Raw genomic sequence first — 17,801 nt, 5'->3', positions numbered from 1 at the left:
TCCAATGCCCCAATGTTAAGAGTTACGTTGACTGCAAATACCTGAAGCTCCACAATGACTCCATGAAGCTAAAAAAGCAACACAGCTACTACTGGCAGGTCCAAGGGCAACTCCTGCTGACAGGTATGGACTGGTGTGACTTTGTTGTTTTTGCAGAGGAGGACATGGTCATTCAAAGGATCTACAGGGACCCAGAGGTGGCTGCAGTCATCAGGGAGAAGGGGGATTTTTTCTTTTTCTACTTTTACTTATCATGTTCCATGAAAACTTGAATCACCCCATTCTCCCTAGATACGTGTTTGTGTAAAATTGAATCTCAGTAGTTATCATTACAATGTACACATGCACGTGTCTGTAAATAGTTTCATGTTTATGTACTGTATATAGTTGCCATTACAAACCTATACAAGGTGCCATTTGTAAAAATATCTGATGTATTTGTGGCCCAGCCACTGTATAAGAGGCAATAAAATTCAAGGTAAACATCAAGTAAACTTCTGATAATTTACTGAAAGGTACTGTATATCACAGGTTACAAAACAGTACAATTACAGTATTTTTTTTTCAATGTGCAAAACTCTAACCACAGTCTGCACTACCAACAGTCACCTGAGCTCCACAGTTCACATGTCCTGCAAAACTCATTCCTAACAACAGAACTCTTAACACGTCTCAAAACACACAGAACTATCCTCACTGAGATAACACACACAAAACACACACACACACACACACACACACACACACACACTGCCATTGAGAACACAGAGTAAAAACACAAGCATTAAACACCAATACAGAAATTACAAACTTTTCATCTTTACGTTTTGAATAATTTAAGTGAAAATTACACTAATCAATATTTGCTATAAGAAAAGAGTGAAATTATTTTCTCAAATCGTGTTTGAATTAAACCATGGAAATCTCTCTGGAAACAACCTGAGCCGTCCTGCAAAGCCCTGAAATGTACCAGGCAAAAACCTCCGAAGTTGGATTAAATTATTACACCTCTGCATTTTTGATATCTTCTGTAATGAGAGACAGACCATTGCAAATAGAGTGTATGTAAGGAAGGATGTGTACGTTTCCACAGGGTTGACATGCTACAGCAGGTGGATTTAACCCCATGGCAAGAAATAAGAACGACTGTAAAACTATAAAACACATTAATCGCAGTGCAGAATAGGGCCACCAACTCCTGAGAAATACACTACCGGTCAAAAGTTTGGGGTCACTTAGAAATGTCCATTCCACTCCATTATAAACAGAATACCAGCTGAGATCAGTTGCTTTGTTTTTTTCACCAGAGCAGCAGTTTTCAGATTACATTGTGTTTACATAATTGCAAAAGGGTTCTCCGATGTTTTCTCAGTTATCCTTTTAAAATAATATCAGATTAGCAAACAGAATATGCCTTTGGAACATTGGATGAATGGTTGCTGATAATGGGTAATGTAGATATTGCATTAAAGATCAGCCACTTCTTTCTACAACAGTCAAGAACCCTTTTGCAATTATGTAAGCACATAATGTAATCTGAAAACATTTTTGTCTGTAGTAATTTACGTAATTACTGGAAATGTTACAAACTAAAAAGGTACGTAATAGTCCAGAAGTTTTACAATTTCTTTTATCAACAAATTGGATGTCTTCTCTTTCCATGAAGAGAAAAGTCCAAACAGGTGCCAGTCTGGTATTGAATACAGACTTATCACTGTTGGGTTGCCCATGCCTTGACAAGGGGCCCATACTGGTAATTTACCAAGAGGCAAGCAACTGAAAACAGCTGGTCAATAGACCCAGAGATGGACAGAGGTATGACCTTTTCAAACAGTTTGTTCACCCTCCTGATGCACCTCTCAACGTGGACTCTGAGGCGGGCAATGGACTGAGTGTGCTGGACATCCTCTTTGGCCATCTGGGTGTTCTTTACCAGGAAGGCAGGTCGATAAACCTTTCCAGCGACAAGGTTGTCCACTAGAAAGCCTTTGTCCACCATAATGGCCATTTCTGGTGTGAGGCATTTGGTTATACCAGACAATTTGAAGATTTCCCTGTCACTCATTGAGCCTGCATACAGCGGGGAAACAAAGGTGATGGGACCATGGGGAGCGATGCCAATCATAGCTTTGAAGGTAGTATGAGATTTATATGAAGAATAAACCTCGCTATGCAGAAGGAGAGAGGAGGGGGTCTGGCAACATATCTCTGTGCAGTCCAGGATCACTTGTGTGTCAGGAAATGCAGCAAATTCTGGTGGGAGGTGTGCTTTGACATCCTCTGGTGGTATCCACAGGCGAATGGAGCCCAGCAGGTGATACAGAAAGTGAGTCCATGATGTGATAATCCTGCTGACGGTGGTCCGGTGAATTGAGAAACGATTGGCCAGATCCCTCAGAGGCAGGCCCACAGAAAGATACATCAGAAATAGCAGCAATTCATCGACGAGTAGCAGTTTTGTAGCTCGGTGTGGGATACCTGAGGCAGCATTGGCTGAGGAGATTCTGACAAATTTTGTGTTTGCAGCTGGCTCCACTTGTTTCCAAAAGGCCAGGAAAGATTTGTACGATGCAAATCTGAAATAACAACAAGACCTTAACACATTTGGTTTATAATATACAATGATAATAAACAGAAATTAACATTAACAGATCTGTGGAGATTTGATAGTTAGGATTGCTATCGGATAGGCTGCAAAGACACACACACACACACACACACACACACACGTATTTGTGAGAAGTGGCGTTGTCCTGAGTTGAAAGCCTACTTTACGGCTTTATTGTCGAGTTAATAGGCGTGTGTGTTTGTGTCGGCTGCTGTCCAAGGTTCTGAAATGTAAACATTTTTTGACTACATTTTTAAAGGGCATGCGCCCGTGAGCACCCACGAAGGAAAACCTAAATCGGCGCATATACACACACACACACACACAATCAGTATAATAAACAGTATAGTAAACAAACCTTGTATAAAAGCGAATATCCTCGTCGGATCCGGCGATGCGTTGGAGTCCAAAAGTTGACCGCAGCTGCAGAGACTCCAGCTGGTGTTGGAGCTGCTCAATCTTCTCCCTGAGTTTCTCGTTTTCCCTGGTCAGCTCATAAACTACCACGGAGGTGTTGGGAGTGACACAGCAGTCGTGGTCGGTAACGGTGACTTCCATAGGCTGAACGCTGTCCTCTTCTTCAGTCGTGTCCGCCGGCAGTAACTCTGGGGTCGGAGGTCTCGGATGACGTTGCCAGACATTGAGCCTGGGTGTCGGAATAGAAAATTTGTTCCAGGCGAACAGACATGGTACTGCGCCCTTCTTCAAATGTCGCGGTCCCACAAAATCCCCAGGTAAAAAATGAACACTGCACACTCGAGTACCGTCAGTTGGGGAGAAGTCCTCCCGTCGAATCTTTGCTGTCCACACAGACTTCACCTCTTCATCCACAGGGAAACGATGAAAACTCAGGATTGAGTTATACCTCGATGAATTGGTACACAGCAGTACACAGCAGTGAAGAGAAGTCTTCTTTTCTTGGTGCTGAAGTTTTAAACGCTTACCGGCTTTATTACCAAAAAGACTCATGTTTGTTTACAGTACGCTGGACCACGGTTGTCAGGTAAGCTAGAGGGCGCTAACGACGAAAGCAGTGACCGGAAGTGGTCTAGCTCACCGCAGACAACCCGGAAATTCTAATTCCATTGTTGTGCACCTAGCGAATCAGCTATCAACTAGGCTACGTTAGATCGCTAGATTTAGGTCTCCTCACGTCCCTTTTGGCGCTACATCGGAACGTAAGCGGCTGTTATTCACTTGGTAAGAAAAAAAGAACAACATTTAATGAATTAAATCAATTCTACATACTATATACTATCTAATACTGGCTATGCCTTGTTGTGAATAGAATGAAAGAGAGCTGTGGCTGAATCCACTGTCGTCACGGAGTTAAAGGCAGTGAATTCCATTAAAATGGTGAGTCATTCCTTAGCACTAGGCCTTGAGTTCGCTAGCATCCATGCTAATCGGTGCTAATCATGGATGTATTAAGAGAACGGTGCTAATAGTTCAAAGCTAACGGGTTAGCTAAGGTGCTGTATTCATATGCTAATAGGGTAATTAACCACAAAGTGCTAGCGGAGTACTGTGTATTGCCTGTGAAAAGGCTAATTAACTGGAGTTTATGGAGAAGTAACTTTAAGAGGCTAATTTTTAGTGCATTCTTTCTACTGTTACCGGTGCAGGGAGGGATAGATAAGCACACATGTCTTAATGCCTCTAGATTACAACACTAGCTTAAGTTATGGGAAAATAATACAATTTGAGAGATTTTTACATGCAATTTATGCAATTATATTAAGAATAGTGTTAATGTTACTAAGGTAGGTTCCATAAAACGTGAATTAGAAATGTATTTTTTGTATAAAGGTTACCTATTAATATAAGTGTACTTTTGATACCTGAAAGGGATTTATATACTTTTGATACCTAAGAGAAGAAATTTAAGAACGGTTGTACAACTGAATAGAGATTTAGATATTTCAATATGGGTTAACTGAAATATTACCTGATTTTATTTTCATTGTAACCTAAGCAATTGATTTTATTACTGAATAGTAATTGAGAGAACTGATTTGGCCTTATCTACAGGTGGAGGACGTGGAGATTTGAGAAGCGCTACTCACGGGAGGTCCGGTCCACAGAGGGATGTTGGACCACATCGACTCTTCAGATCCCAGAGACTTCCAGGTTTTAGAGATTCCCAGTTGAGTTGGCTGGGTGGCGAGCTACAGGATGGAGACTCTGAACTTAGACGGGTTGCCCTGGATTCCTTCTTCATGGTGGTAGGACAAAGAGAAACCAAACTCATATGGGCCCCAACGTTGAACATCTCTGAACTATTGTCATCAAGGAACAATTGAGCTCATAGAACTGAAAAGGGTTTCTGTTATGTGCCCACTTTATTATTTTAGTTGTTATTTTTCATACCTGTGTTTATCTGTATGTATGCCATATTTCTGTGTATATTAATACACTTCTCAAACTGTATCCTGGTTTCCTAGTCTCTTTATTGATGTTCAATTCTCTGGCTCTTACCAATCTAGTTTTCTTCTGGTTCTGGTCCAAATTCACACTGATATCAACTACATAACACTACTACGAGCTATTTTATAAATGTACATTCTTACTACATTGTAATAGGGGTTACAAATACTTGTTTTACTTGTGTTTCTGTTGTATCTGCTAGCCTTTGCAACTTATTCATAAATGCTTTGTAAAGCATAGTAAGTCCTCACTTTAGATGGGCTCATGCCATGTATTCAACTAATCAGTAGTAACTCATGAGTTAATCATGAATTGATGTTTTGGTAAGTGCTTGTTAAAGATGCATTAACACACTAACTATCCGTAGGCATATTTCTGAAGGCGTGTCCAAATAGAACAATACATGTGTGTCCAGGTTCTGGTAGCCTTTGCAACTCACTTATAAATGATTTGTAAAGCATAGAAAGTACTCACTTTAGATGGGCTCACACAATATACTTAACTAACCAGCAGTAACTCCTGAATTAGTCATGGATTAGATTATTGGTAAGTATTTGCAACAGATGTGTTAACACCCCAGCTAGTAGTTTAGGCCTTTTTCTAAATCATAACATTTTATTTAAGACATGAACAAATGTAGTTGTAGATGGTCTGTTAATCATTAACTTGCTAGTTTTAAACGACCTTTTACGTTCCTGAGTACCTAGTTGATAATGGTAAAATTACTTCATTTACAAATGGTTAATGCATCATTTAGGAATTACTAAAAAATAAACTGATAAACATTTTACATGGGCTTACTCACTATGGCCCAACCATTTACTAACTATTTACAAATGCTGTACTGATTAGAATGAATGTAGGAACTATGATTTACAAATGATAAACAAATAAATTACTAATAGTTTGTAGATAGTTTATAAAGGGAAAAATATTTAATTCACCAATGGTTTTTGCAATGCTTATTAAGTGTCAGACTTCTATTCATAAACATCATTATTGAGAGCTTTATTTACTATGAACAAACCATTTATGAGTGTGTATACAAATGCTTTATTTATGAGAATTAGCATAGGAGCAATGCTTTACAAATGATGAACAAAGCATTTAGCAATAGTTAGCAACTTGTTTTATAATGGGAAAATTATTTCATTTATAAATGGTTGTTTCATTATTTATTAAGTATAAATCATGTACTTACAAACATATTTTTCAAGATAGGCCTATTTACTATGAACAAACCATTTATAACTATGTGAACAAATGCTTTACTGATGATGAATTATGTAAGAACAATAAATTAATAATGATGAACAAACAATTAACTAATAGGCTTGTTTACGATGAACAAACCATTTATAACTGTGTGAACAAATACTTTACTCATGATGAACTATGTATGAACAATTAATAAGTAATAATGAACAAACCATTAACTAATAGTTAACTAATGCTTAACAAATAATGACTTATGGATAGTTATTATAAAGTGCTACCAAAAGGTGCAGTTACCTCCCATCCTGTAGTTACAACTGATAAACACACCATTTTCTAAATATCTGCTAACGTTACGCATATAGCTACAGTAACGGCATATAAAAAGAGATGAAAATGCCAACGGACATTAAACTTTACGAACATAAATGGCAAAAGACAACCTAGCTAGCTAGCTAACAGCCTAATGTTAAATGATAGGTTCAGTTAGCTAACGTTAGCTCGGGTTGTATCTACCTAATTACGATAGCAATTTGTACTAGCAGCATTAAAGAGTTAAAGGAGAACTCCGGGCAATTTTTACATTAATCTTGATCGCTATAAGTATGTGAGTACTGTCAATAGCAAAAAAACAAGCCAAATCTGTGCTAGCTAACTGGAGCTGCTGCAGATAATGCTGAGAGCTCCCACTTACTTAGCTAAAACGGCGGTTTTGGGGGCATATCATAAAGAGTGCCTTTGTGCCTCTTAACAGACACAAAATGCAATTAAAATGTCTATGCAACATGAACAGGGCCCTTACATGACAACAAGATACGTTTTCAACTCAGACATTGTTTAAATTCACCTACCCTGTTAGCTGCGAGCTGCTCTTTCTCAACATAGACAATCATTTTCTCAATCATTTTCTCTTTTTATTGCACTATTTGCACATAACACTGTACATTTCATATTTTATTTATTATTACTGTATATTTGTTTTTATTATATATGTTAAAAGTCTGGATAATATATGTCGTTTGTATATGTTGTTTGTATACCTGGAGTGGTAACAAAAATTATTTCCCCCTGGGATTATTAAAGTATTTCTGATTCTGATTCTGTCTTGGATGAGTGAGTGTTCAGCCAGGCTTCGGTAATAATCATCAAGCAGCAGTTCCCTGTGTATTTGTAGCATATATATCCATTTTGTGTGCGATCCATCTGTCGTTGGTGAATAGTAGTCTCTGCAGTGGCGAACTGTGTGTTAGTTGCCTTAGCTGATCGTATCAGTGACTATGTAACTACATGGAAACGGGCCACATGATGCCTGTTTCTTGTAAAGTAACAGCGTTACAGAAGGCTGACTGTAGTCTTGCGCTGAAGTCCTGCAGTAATTCAGTTGTAGCAGGAAAAGGTAAACAGCAGTGTGCAAATCGGAGCGTGGTGTGAGACGAGTGAAGAGCGGAGGTGTTCACAAGGGAAGACGCTTGGAGTAACCTATGGAGCTACAGCCAGCCTTCAGTAACGCTATTAATGTACAAGAAACAGGCATCATTTGGCCCGTTTCCATGTAGTTACATAGTCACTGATATGATCATAACCACTACAGTGCTCAATTACCTATTTTTGAGGGGGAAATAAACTTTTTTCGCCGCAAAAATCTTGCCGCGAAAGCATGAACTGTCCTCTGGAGGACATCCACCAGACCAGCGGGCGCCCGTGGATTGTTGTCGGCCGCGGCAGGTGAGGAAGGCGGGGAGGAAGTAGAAGGATGCTGGTCGGCCCTGCTAGCCTGGCTAAGGCAACTAACACACAGTTCACCACTGCAGAGACTACTATTCACCAACGCCAGATGGATCGCACACAAAATGGATATATATGCTACAAATACACAGGGAACTGCTGCTTGATGATTATTACCGAAGCCTGGCTGAACACTCACTCCTCCCAGACGGCAGCTAGCAGCTAACAGGGTAGGTGAATTTAAGCAATGTCGGAGTTGAAAACGCATCTTGTTGTCATGTAAGACATTTTAATTGCATTTTGTGTCTGTTAAGAGGCACAAAGGCACTCTTTATGATATGCCCCCAAAACTGCTGTTCTAGCTAAGTGGGAGCTCTCAGCATTAGCCGCAGCAGCTCCAGTTAGCTAGCACCGATTCGGCTCGTTTTTTTTGCTATCGACAGTACTCACATACTTATAGAGATCAAGATTAACGTAAAAATTGTGAGTTCTCCTTGATGTAGAATGCAGTCTGTTAAGATCGCTGCGAAGTATAACCATAGACTGTATATAAGAATGGACCAACAGATCCCGTTGCTCTGGACGGAGACCAGTGAAGGCCGTTAGAAGCACTTTTCCGGTGAGCACTGAGCGCAGCCTCCAACTGAGAGAGACGACGTAGATGTGACGTGAGCAACGTGTCTGAAAGTTGGAAGTCTTCTGGTAGCTGTGCCAAGAGAAATCTCAATCATTCCCAATCTAGCAGAGACGGAGAGCGTAGGTATATGTAAGGAGATAACATAGACACAGGCTAATTATTGATCACTAAAATGATAGTTAACATTAGTAATTAAACTTAAACAGCTAATGGAAGTCTAAACTGCCTGAGAGCTTCTCCTGTACTATACGGTAATTCCTCTACTATGAGACAGTAAGTCTCGTGGTTATGACCCAATCGTTAGCCTATTTTTATAAAAACGTCTGCTACGGAGCCATAACGTGAGCTACAAGGTAATGGAGCCTTTTATACATTCTCGTGTTTCTTTAGAAATAAACAATGGACAAATAAAGTCTTTAAACGCTTCAGATGTAAAGTTATTCTCTGTCAAAATGAATGGCAGTCAATGGAATGCTAACGGGGGGTGATCGCTTTGTAGCATTAAAATGGCGCCATAGAAGGTTTGCGGTCCGAGGAGAGGCTTACCCCCTTGAGTATAACACACCGTTGCCATGAAGGGCATTGCTATGGACGCAATTCTGTTCACTCAGGCAATATAATCGCTACACACAGCCTACGACGTAGCTACGGCGGCAGTTCGACGCAAGGCGTTTGTGCAAAACTGTGGAAAAACTGCAGAAAATGTGTGGGTGTTGAACCCTCTCACCGGGAAAAGTGTGGGTGTTAAAACACCCACATCCCCCACGGGTGTGACGCCCCTGCGATTGGCCACACCTTCTGACAGATGGAGCTGTAGACACAGAGGTTTACCATGTAAGGACAACTCTCTAACACACCGCTGATAAATAAATGAGTCAATCAGAACTAGAACCAAAAATATGGGAAGTCTTTAAATAAAAACTAACTGTAGAGTCCTTTTTTCATGATCCACATCCTGTCCCTCGGACAAATGTGCTGTATAATATAGATCTGATGTTACAGTTTTTTCCAACTGCTTACACACGTTTTCAAAACTATGTCTCCTTTTTTCAAAACTCTACACACAATTCCCAATACTGCACACACAAAATGCCTCACATCTCCTTCAAAATCAAACACTGCATTCAAAATACCATAAATACATCTCAAAATCAAGCATTTGCATCAAACGGTAAACACTTTTTTCATAATAGTACATTTTTGGATATACCATGTACACACTGTTGTTCTAAATCTAAAGCTCTTTGGTCTTTCATAGGCCTATATCTCCATTTACAATGTTATAAAGGGAAAGTAATCTGCTGAGAGGGGTTGAAAAGTGCACTGTAAAAACAATATAATGTTACAGTAAAACAGAAAATATTGATGGGCAAAACATCACGTTAGTAAGAGTAGCACAGTGTTGTATACACAAACAAAGTCTGATTGATTAGTAATGCTGAAATAGTCATTAGATAGTTGCATGCAGTATGGACGCCACTGTAAAGCTACTCAAGATGGGCTTCTCTCATTGGTCAATCCGTGGTTGATCACATGATGAATAAGTGTGGCCCTGATCTCATCAGAGATGGCTCTCCTTCTTCCTCTTCTTCCCTCCTCCTCCTCCTCGTTGTCGTCCCCTGTCTCTCCCTCTTCCTCACCCTCCTCCTCCTCATTGTCGTCCCCTGTCTCTCCCTCCTCCTCCTCGTTGTCGTCCCCTGTCACTCCCTCCTCCTCCTCCTCCTCGTTGTTGTCCGCTGTCTCTCCCTCCTCCTCCTCCTCCTCCTCGTTGTCGTCCCCTGTCTCTCCCTCCTCCTCCTCCTCGTTGTCGTCCCCTGTCTCTCTCTCCTCCTCCTCCTCCTCCTCGTTGTCGTCCCCTGTCTCTCCCTCCTCCTCCTCCTCCTCCTCCTCGTTGTCGTCCCCTGTCTCTCCCTCCTCCTCCTCCTCGTTGTCGTCCCCTGTCTCTCCCTCCTCCTCCTCCTCCTCCTCCTCGTTGTCGTCCCCTGTCTCTCCCTCCTCCTCCTCCTCCTCCTCCTCGTTGTCGTCCCCTGTCTCTCCCTCCTCCTCCTCCTCCTCCTCCTCCTCCTCCTCCTCGTTGTTGTCCCCTGTCACTCCCTCCTCCTCCTCCTCCTCCTCGTTGTCGTCCCCTGTCTCTCCCTCCTCCTCCTCCTCCTCGTTGTCGTCCCCTGTCACTCCCTCCTCCTCCTCCTCCTCCTCCTCCTCCTCGTTGTCATCCCCTGTCTCTCCCTCCTCCTCCTCCTCCTCCTCCTCCTCCTCCTCCTCGTTGTCATCCCCTGTCTCTCCCTCCTCCTCCTCCTCCTCCTCCTCCTCCTCCTCGTTGTCGTCCCCTGTCTTTCCCTCCTCCTCCTCCTCCTCCTCCTCCTCCTCGTTGTCGTCCCCTGTCTCTCCCTCCTCCTCCTCCTCCTCCTCGTTGTCGTCCCCTGTCTCTCCCTCCTCCTCCTCCTCCTCCTCCTCCTCGTTGTCGTCCCCTGTCACTCCCTCCTCCTCCTCCTCCTCCTCCTCCTCCTCCTCCTCCTCCTCCTCCTCCTCCTCGTTGTCGTCCCCTGTCACTCCCTCCTCCTCCTCCTCCTCCTCCTCCTCCTCCTCCTCCTCCTCCTCGTTGTCGTCCCCTGTCTCTCCCTCCTCCTCCTCCTCCTCCTCGTTGTCGTCCCCTGTCACTCCCTCCTCCTCCTCCTCCTCCTCGTTGTCGTCCCCTGTCACTCCCTCCTCCTCCTCCTCCTCCTCCTCCTCCTCCTCCTCCTCGTTGTCATCCCCTGTCTCTCCCTCCTCCTCCTCCTCCTCCTCCTCCTCCTCGTTGTCGTCCCCTGTCTTTCCCTCCTCCTCCTCCTCCTCCTCCTCGTTGTTGTCCCCTGTCACTCCCTCCTCCTCCTCCTCCTCCTCGTTGTCGTCCCCTGTCTCTCCCTCCTCCTCCTCCTCCTCGTTGTCGTCCCCTGTCACTCCCTCCTCCTCCTCCTCCTCCTCCTCCTCCTCGTTGTCATCCCCTGTCTCTCCCTCCTCCTCCTCCTCCTCCTCCTCCTCCTCGTTGTCATCCCCTGTCTCTCCCTCCTCCTCCTCCTCCTCCTCCTCCTCCTCGTTGTCGTCCCCTGTCTTTCCCTCCTCCTCCTCCTCCTCCTCCTCGTTGTCGTCCCCTGTCTCTCCCTCCTCCTCCTCCTCCTCCTCGTTGTCGTCCCCTGTCTCTCCCTCCTCCTCCTCCTCCTCCTCCTCCTCGTTGTCGTCCCCTGTCACTCCCTCCTCCTCCTCCTCCTCCTCCTCCTCCTCCTCCTCCTCGTTGTCGTCCCCTGTCACTCCCTCCTCCTCCTCCTCCTCCTCCTCCTCCTCCTCCTCCTCCTCGTTGTCGTCCCCTGTCACTCCCTCCTCCTCCTCCTCCTCCTCCTCCTCCTCGTTGTCGTCCCCTGTCTCTCCCTCCTCCTCCTCCTCCTCCTCGTTGTCGTCCCCTGTCTCTCCCTCCTCCTCCTCCTCGTTGTCGTCCCCTGTCACTCCCTCCTCCTCCTCCTCCTCCTCCTCCTCCTCGTTGTCGTCCCCTGTCACTCCCTCCTCCTCCTCCTCCTCCTCCTCCTCCTCGTTGTCGTCCCCTGTCACTCCCTCCTCCTCCTCCTCCTCCTCCTCGTTGTCGTCCCCTGTCTCTCCCTCCTCCTCCTCCTCGTTGTCGTCCCCTGTCTCTCCCTCCTCCTCCTCCTCCTCCTCCTCCTCGTTGTCGTCCCCTGTCTCTCCCTCTTCCTCACCCTCCTCCTCCTCATTGTCGTCCCCTGTCTCTCCCTCCTCCTCCTCCTCCTCCTCGTTGTCGTCCCCTATCTCTCCCTCCTCCTCCTCCTCCTCCTCCTCCTCGTTGTCGTCCCCTGTCTCTCTCTCCTCCTCCTCCTCCTCCTCGTTGTCGTCCCCTGTCTCTCCCTCCTCCTCCTCCTCCTCCTCCTCGTTGTCGTCCCCTGTCTCTCCCTCCTCCTCCTCCTCGTTGTCGTCCCCTGTCTCTCCCTCCTCCTCCTCCTCCTCCTCCTCGTTGTCGTCCCCTGTCTCTCCCTCCTCCTCCTCCTCCTCCTCCTCGTTGTCGTCCCCTGTCTCTCCCTCCTCCTCCTCCTCCTCCTCCTCGTTGTCGTCCCCTGTCTCTCCCTCCTCCTCCTCCTCCTCCTCCTCCTCCTCCTCCTCGTTGTCGTCCCCTGTCTCTCCCTCCTCCTCCTCCTCCTCCTCCTCCTCGTTGTTGTCCCCTGTCTCTCCCTCCTCCTCCTCCTCCTCGTTGTCGTCCCCTGTCTCTCCCTCCTCCTCCTCCTCCTCCTCCTCGTTGTCGTCCCCTTTCTCTCCCTCCTCCTCCTCCTCGTTGTCGTCCCCTGTCTCTCCCTCCTCCTCCTCCTCCTCCTCCTCGTTGTCGTCCCCTGTCTCTCCCTCCTCCTCCTCCTCGTTGTCGTCCCCTGTCTCTCCCTCCTCCTCCTCCTCCTCCTCCTCCTCCTCCTCCTCCTCCTCGTTGTCGTCCCCTGTCTCTCCCTCCTCCTCCTCCTCCTCCTCCTCGTTGTTGTCCCCTGTCACTCCCTCCTCCTCCTCCTCCTCCTCCTCCTCGTTGTCGTCCCCTGTCTCTCCCTCCTCCTCCTCCTCGTTGTCGTCCCCTGTCACTCCCTCCTCCTCCTCCTCCTCCTCCTCCTCCTCCTCCTCCTCCTCCTCCTCGTTGTCGTCCCCTGTCACTCCCTCCTCCTCCTCCTCCTCCTCCTCCTCCTCGTTGTCGTCCCCTGTCTCTCCCTCCTCCTCCTCCTCCTCCTCCTCGTTGTCGTCCCCTGTCTCTCCCTCCTCCTCCTCCTCGTTGTCGTCCCCTGTCTCTCCCTCCTCCTCCTCCTCCTCCTCCTCGTTGTCGTCCCCTGTCTCTCCCTCCTCCTCCTCCTCCTCCTCCTCCTCCTCCTCCTCATTGTCGTCCCCTGTCACTCCCTCCTCCTCCTCCTCCTCCTCCTCCTCGTTGTCGTCCCCTGTCTCTCCCTCCTCCTCCTCCTCCTCCTCCTCGTTGTCGTCCCCCGTCTCTCCCTCCTCCTCCTCCTCGTTGTCGTCCCCTGTCTCTCCCTCCTCCTCCTCCTCCTCGTTGTCGTCCCCTGTCACTCCCTCCTCCTCCTCCTCCTCCTCCTCCTCGTTGTCGTCCCCTGTCACTCCCTCCTCCTCCTCCTCCTCCTCCTCCTCCTCCTCCTCCTCCTCGTTGTCGTCCCCTGTCTCTCCCTCCTCCTCCTCCTCGTTGTCGTCCCCTGTCACTCCCTCCTCCTCCTCCTCCTCGTTGTTGTCCCCTGTCTCTCCCTCCTCCTCCTCCTCCTCCTCCTCCTCCTCCTCCTCCTCCTCGTTGTTGTCCCCTGTCACTCCCTCCTCCTCCTCCTCCTCCTCCTCCTCGTTGTTGTCCCCTGTCTCTCCCTCCTCCTCCTCCTCCTCCTCCTCCTCCTCCTCCTCCTCGTTGTTGTCCCCTGTCACTCCCTCCTCCTCCTCCTCCTCCTCCTCGTTGTTGTCCCCTGTCTCTCCCTCCTCCTCCTCCTCCTCCTCCTCCTCCTCGTTGTTGTCCCCTGTCACTCCCTCCTCCTCCTCCTCCTCCTCCTCGTTGTTGTCCCCTGTCACTCCCTCCTCCTCCTCCTCCTCCTCCTCGTTGTTGTCCCCTGTCACTCCCTCCTCCTCCTCCTCCTCCTCCTCGTTGTTGTCCCCTGTCACTCCCTCCTCCTCCTCCTCCTCCTCCTCGTTGTTGTCCCCTGTCTCTCCCTCCTCCTCCTCCTCCTCCTCCTCCTCCTCCTCCTCCTCCTCGTTGTTGTCCCCTGTCACTCCCTCCTCCTCCTCCTCCTCCTCCTCGTTGTTGTCCCCTGTCACTCCCTCCTCCTCCTCCTCCTCCTCCTCGTTGTCATCCCCTGTCTCTCCCTCCTCCTCCTCCTCCTCCTCCTCCTCCTCCTCGTTGTCGTCCCCTGTCTCTCCCTCCTCCTCCTCCTCCTCCTCATTGTCGTCCCCTGTCTCTCCCTCCTCCTCCTCCTCCTCCTCCTCCTCCTCGTTGTCGTCCCCTGTCTCTCCCTCCTCCTCCTCCTCCTCCTCCTCCTCCTCGTTGTCGTCCCCTATCTCCCCCCCCCCCCCCTTCCTCTCTGTCTATTGTTGGCATCCATTGTTCCAAACAGGTAATCTGACCTTTGACCTCTGTATAGGCCTATACTGAAGCAGTGATTGGTTAGTGTTCAGTTATGACATAATGTGTTTGCACATGTGAGGAGTGTGTGTGAGACCTGGTAAATAAGTGTAGCATTTTGATTGGTTGTGTTTGGAAAAGGAAAGCAAGTCACTTCCTGTTAGATTTTTGTGTCTTAGGTAGAGAATTGTGTGTAATGTTTTGAAAAAAGTGTTTTATGCATAGAAAACTGAGTGAAAGGCTGAGAAATAGTTTATGGTTTTGGCTGTGTAGTTTTGCACTTTGAGTGAGAGGTTTCAAAAATCGTGTGACATGAAAAGATTTTGTGAGTAAGCATTTGGAAAAAACTGTAAATAGATCTTTAAGATATGTACTCCTCTGTGTCCAACACTGTCTGCCTGTTGTTAGAGATAGTTGTCTAGTTGGGAAATCATGGCCCACCCAAAATACAATGTCTACCACTGAAGTACCCTTTCCTGTAATATTGCTTATTACAGTTTTTTCCATCTGCTTACACACAAAATCTTTTCATGTCACACGATTTTTGAAACCTCTCACTCAAAGTGCAAAACTACACAGCAAATTCAGTTTTCAATTGAGTTACAAAAGCAGAAATGATGAATTATTTTGACTAATAGTTAAGATCAGAGGATGTTGAGTGGATCACAGACTGGTTTATGACAAAGTTTAGTCAGGATACTGTCTTAAAACCATTTAAACATGTAATAAATGGTAATACAATTGAATAAAACACCCAAAATGCAAAGAAAGTAATCATTCATTTTAGTGTTAGTGAAGAATATTACCGGCCCGTCACTGCTCAGCCCCTAATAATAATAATAAGTCACATGAGTTGTGATTGGTCCAGCTGCTGTATGTCATAGAGATGAATATTAAAGTCTAAAACAAACAGAAAAAGACCAAACATACAAAATATATGGGGCATATCATCCCCAGGGAAGTTTTGAACATCAATGACAAACACAGATGACAATTCAAAATATATCAAAAATATAATGGAAACTATGTTGTTGTGGGTCATTGGTCATTTTTAAGTGGGTATATATAAGTACTGGAGCTTTCTTAGTGGGTATACTGCGTATACCTGCGTATCACGTAGACTACACCACTGCTTCACACATTTGTTGACAAAAAACAAGGAGCGAGTCTTTAGTTAGTAATTCTTTTATTTGTTTCTTGTCACATTATCTCCATCTGGTGGTCGGATCAAGAACAACAGAGTTACACTGAGCTGGAACAGACTGCAGCAACTTAACAGTTATAATGTCACTTTAATAACTTTAATTATTCATATTTCATTATTTTCAGGACCTTCTTTAATGAATCAAAATAAACAACTTAGTTGATGGTTTAAAACTGAAATAAACTTTGTAGTCAGATTAAAATGGGGTTTAATATTCAGATTATTATATTTAAACCTGGTGTATTTCCTGTATAGTGAATAGTATAGTATATAGTACATATTATATAGTATAGTATAGTGACTGTTTGGGTCGTGCTGACATCAGCTGGAGACATTCAGGGAAATGAGGACAGAACAACAGATCAACACATCATCCTCCAGCTTTCTAAAGAAACTACTCATCTCTGACACCAACATGCTTCACCGTTGGGATGTGCAGGTGTGAGCGGTGCCTGGGTCTCACAATAAGAGCTGAGCCCAAACAGTTCAATCAGATCAATGTTGATTCTCAGTCTGAGAGTCCTGTAGATGTTTTAAATGTGTCTTTAACTACGGAGACGTCTGGACACTCTGCCATGAAGCCCAGATCGGTGGAGTGTTGCAGTGATTGTTGTCCTTATAGAAGTTTCTCCACACAGGATCTCTGGAGCTCGGGGAGCGCCCATTGCTACGACAGCTCAGAATTCACAAGTCCCAATAGTGTGACTAAAAAAACTAAAATTACTAACTTCCCAATTGTCCGACAGCCCAGTATTCCTAAAGAAACGTGCATTCCTTTGAGAGGCTATCACTCAGAAAATATGTAAAGCACTCTCCCAAACATGAATGTCTTATTATTACACAGATTAAAGCCATCAGACCTTCCTACTTTGTCAAAGGCATGACCTGTCCTACTCTGCGTCTGATTGGCTAGCACTCGTTGCCTTCGTTGGTTGGGTTGGTTAGGTTTAGGCATGAGGAGGGAGATTGTTTAGGGTTAGTTGAAGAATATCAGGGTGAGCCAATCAGAAGCAGAGTAGGAAGTGTCAAGCCTTCGCCATAGTAGGATGGTCTGATGTTGTCATTCTGCTTAATAATTAGCCATGTGCTTCTGTTTAGGAGAATGTGTAGCATATTTTTGGAGAAACGGGCCTTTGGAGCAATGTGAGTTTGTTTTTGTGATACCTAGCTGTTGGACTAATGGACTTTCTGTCCAATGGGACACTTTTCAGACTATTGAGGCTTTGAAATTAGGAGCTGTTGGAGAGTCCTGGTTGTTCCAGACTTCTACCATCTAAGAGTCATGGAGGCCCCTTTGCTTTGACACAATCCTGTCTCTGATCTCTGCAGGAAGGTCCTTCAGCCTCATGGTGTGGTTTCTGTCAGCTGGGAGACCGTCTATAGACAGATGTGTGCCTTTCCAAGTTATGTCCAATCAGTTTAATTTACCACAGGTGGACTCCAATCACAGCACAAGGGGCTCAATACTCATTCCAATGTATTATATAAATTTCTTCTTTTTAATATATCAGAAAACATTTCTAAAATTCAGTTTTCTTTGTCATTATGGGGTATTATATGTAGATTATGGAGACATTCAGGGAAACAACAGAGGACAGAACAACAGATCAACACATTATCCTCCAGCTTTCTAAAGAGATTCAAGAGGGAGAAATGTATTGATTTTAGCATGAAGCTGCAAATAGAAAAGCTCTGAATACTCTGTGAATGCTCTGTATGTGACAAAGATTGATCTGATTGGTAGTTGTTAGTGAGCAGGACGCATGTAGTCTAGAATCTTCTCCAGTTTGTCCGCCATCAGTTTCAGTTTGGTGTTGATGGTGGTGATGTCAGGCACAGTGAGGCCTTTGTCAATAGCTGGGACGTTTTT

General features: G+C 45.6%; 3 protein-coding genes across 4 annotated transcripts in view; 1 reads left to right on the top strand and 2 right to left on the bottom strand.

Moving 5' to 3' along the window:
• The window catches only part of LOC116062299 (cephalotoxin-like protein), a 1,100,540-nt gene that overhangs the window by 887,541 nt on the left and 195,198 nt on the right, over positions 1-17,801 (top strand). The window lies entirely within an intron of this gene.
• On the bottom strand, positions 836-3,838 carry LOC116061939. The gene is made up of 2 exons (XM_031316313.2): positions 2,967-3,838; positions 836-2,576 (listed from the first exon to the last, which is right to left on the bottom strand). Exons 1-2 carry the CDS (start codon positions 3,575-3,577, stop codon positions 1,712-1,714), a joined length of 1,476 nt encoding a protein of 491 aa, XP_031172173.1. The 5' UTR covers positions 3,578-3,838; the 3' UTR covers positions 836-1,711.
• The window catches only part of LOC116061950 (SE-cephalotoxin-like), a 98,824-nt gene continuing 98,701 nt past the window's right edge, over positions 17,679-17,801 (bottom strand). The window contains exon 2 of the mRNA XM_035997037.1: positions 17,679-17,801. This exon is cut by the window's right edge and continues 1,544 nt beyond it. Coding sequence (XP_035852930.1) covers positions 17,679-17,801 — 123 coding nt within the window.

This window comes from Sander lucioperca, chromosome 21, assembly GCF_008315115.2.
Source record: "Sander lucioperca isolate FBNREF2018 chromosome 21, SLUC_FBN_1.2, whole genome shotgun sequence".
Lineage (NCBI taxonomy): Eukaryota > Metazoa > Chordata > Actinopteri > Perciformes > Percidae > Sander > Sander lucioperca.
This window is presented reverse-complemented; position numbering and strand designations above follow the sequence as displayed.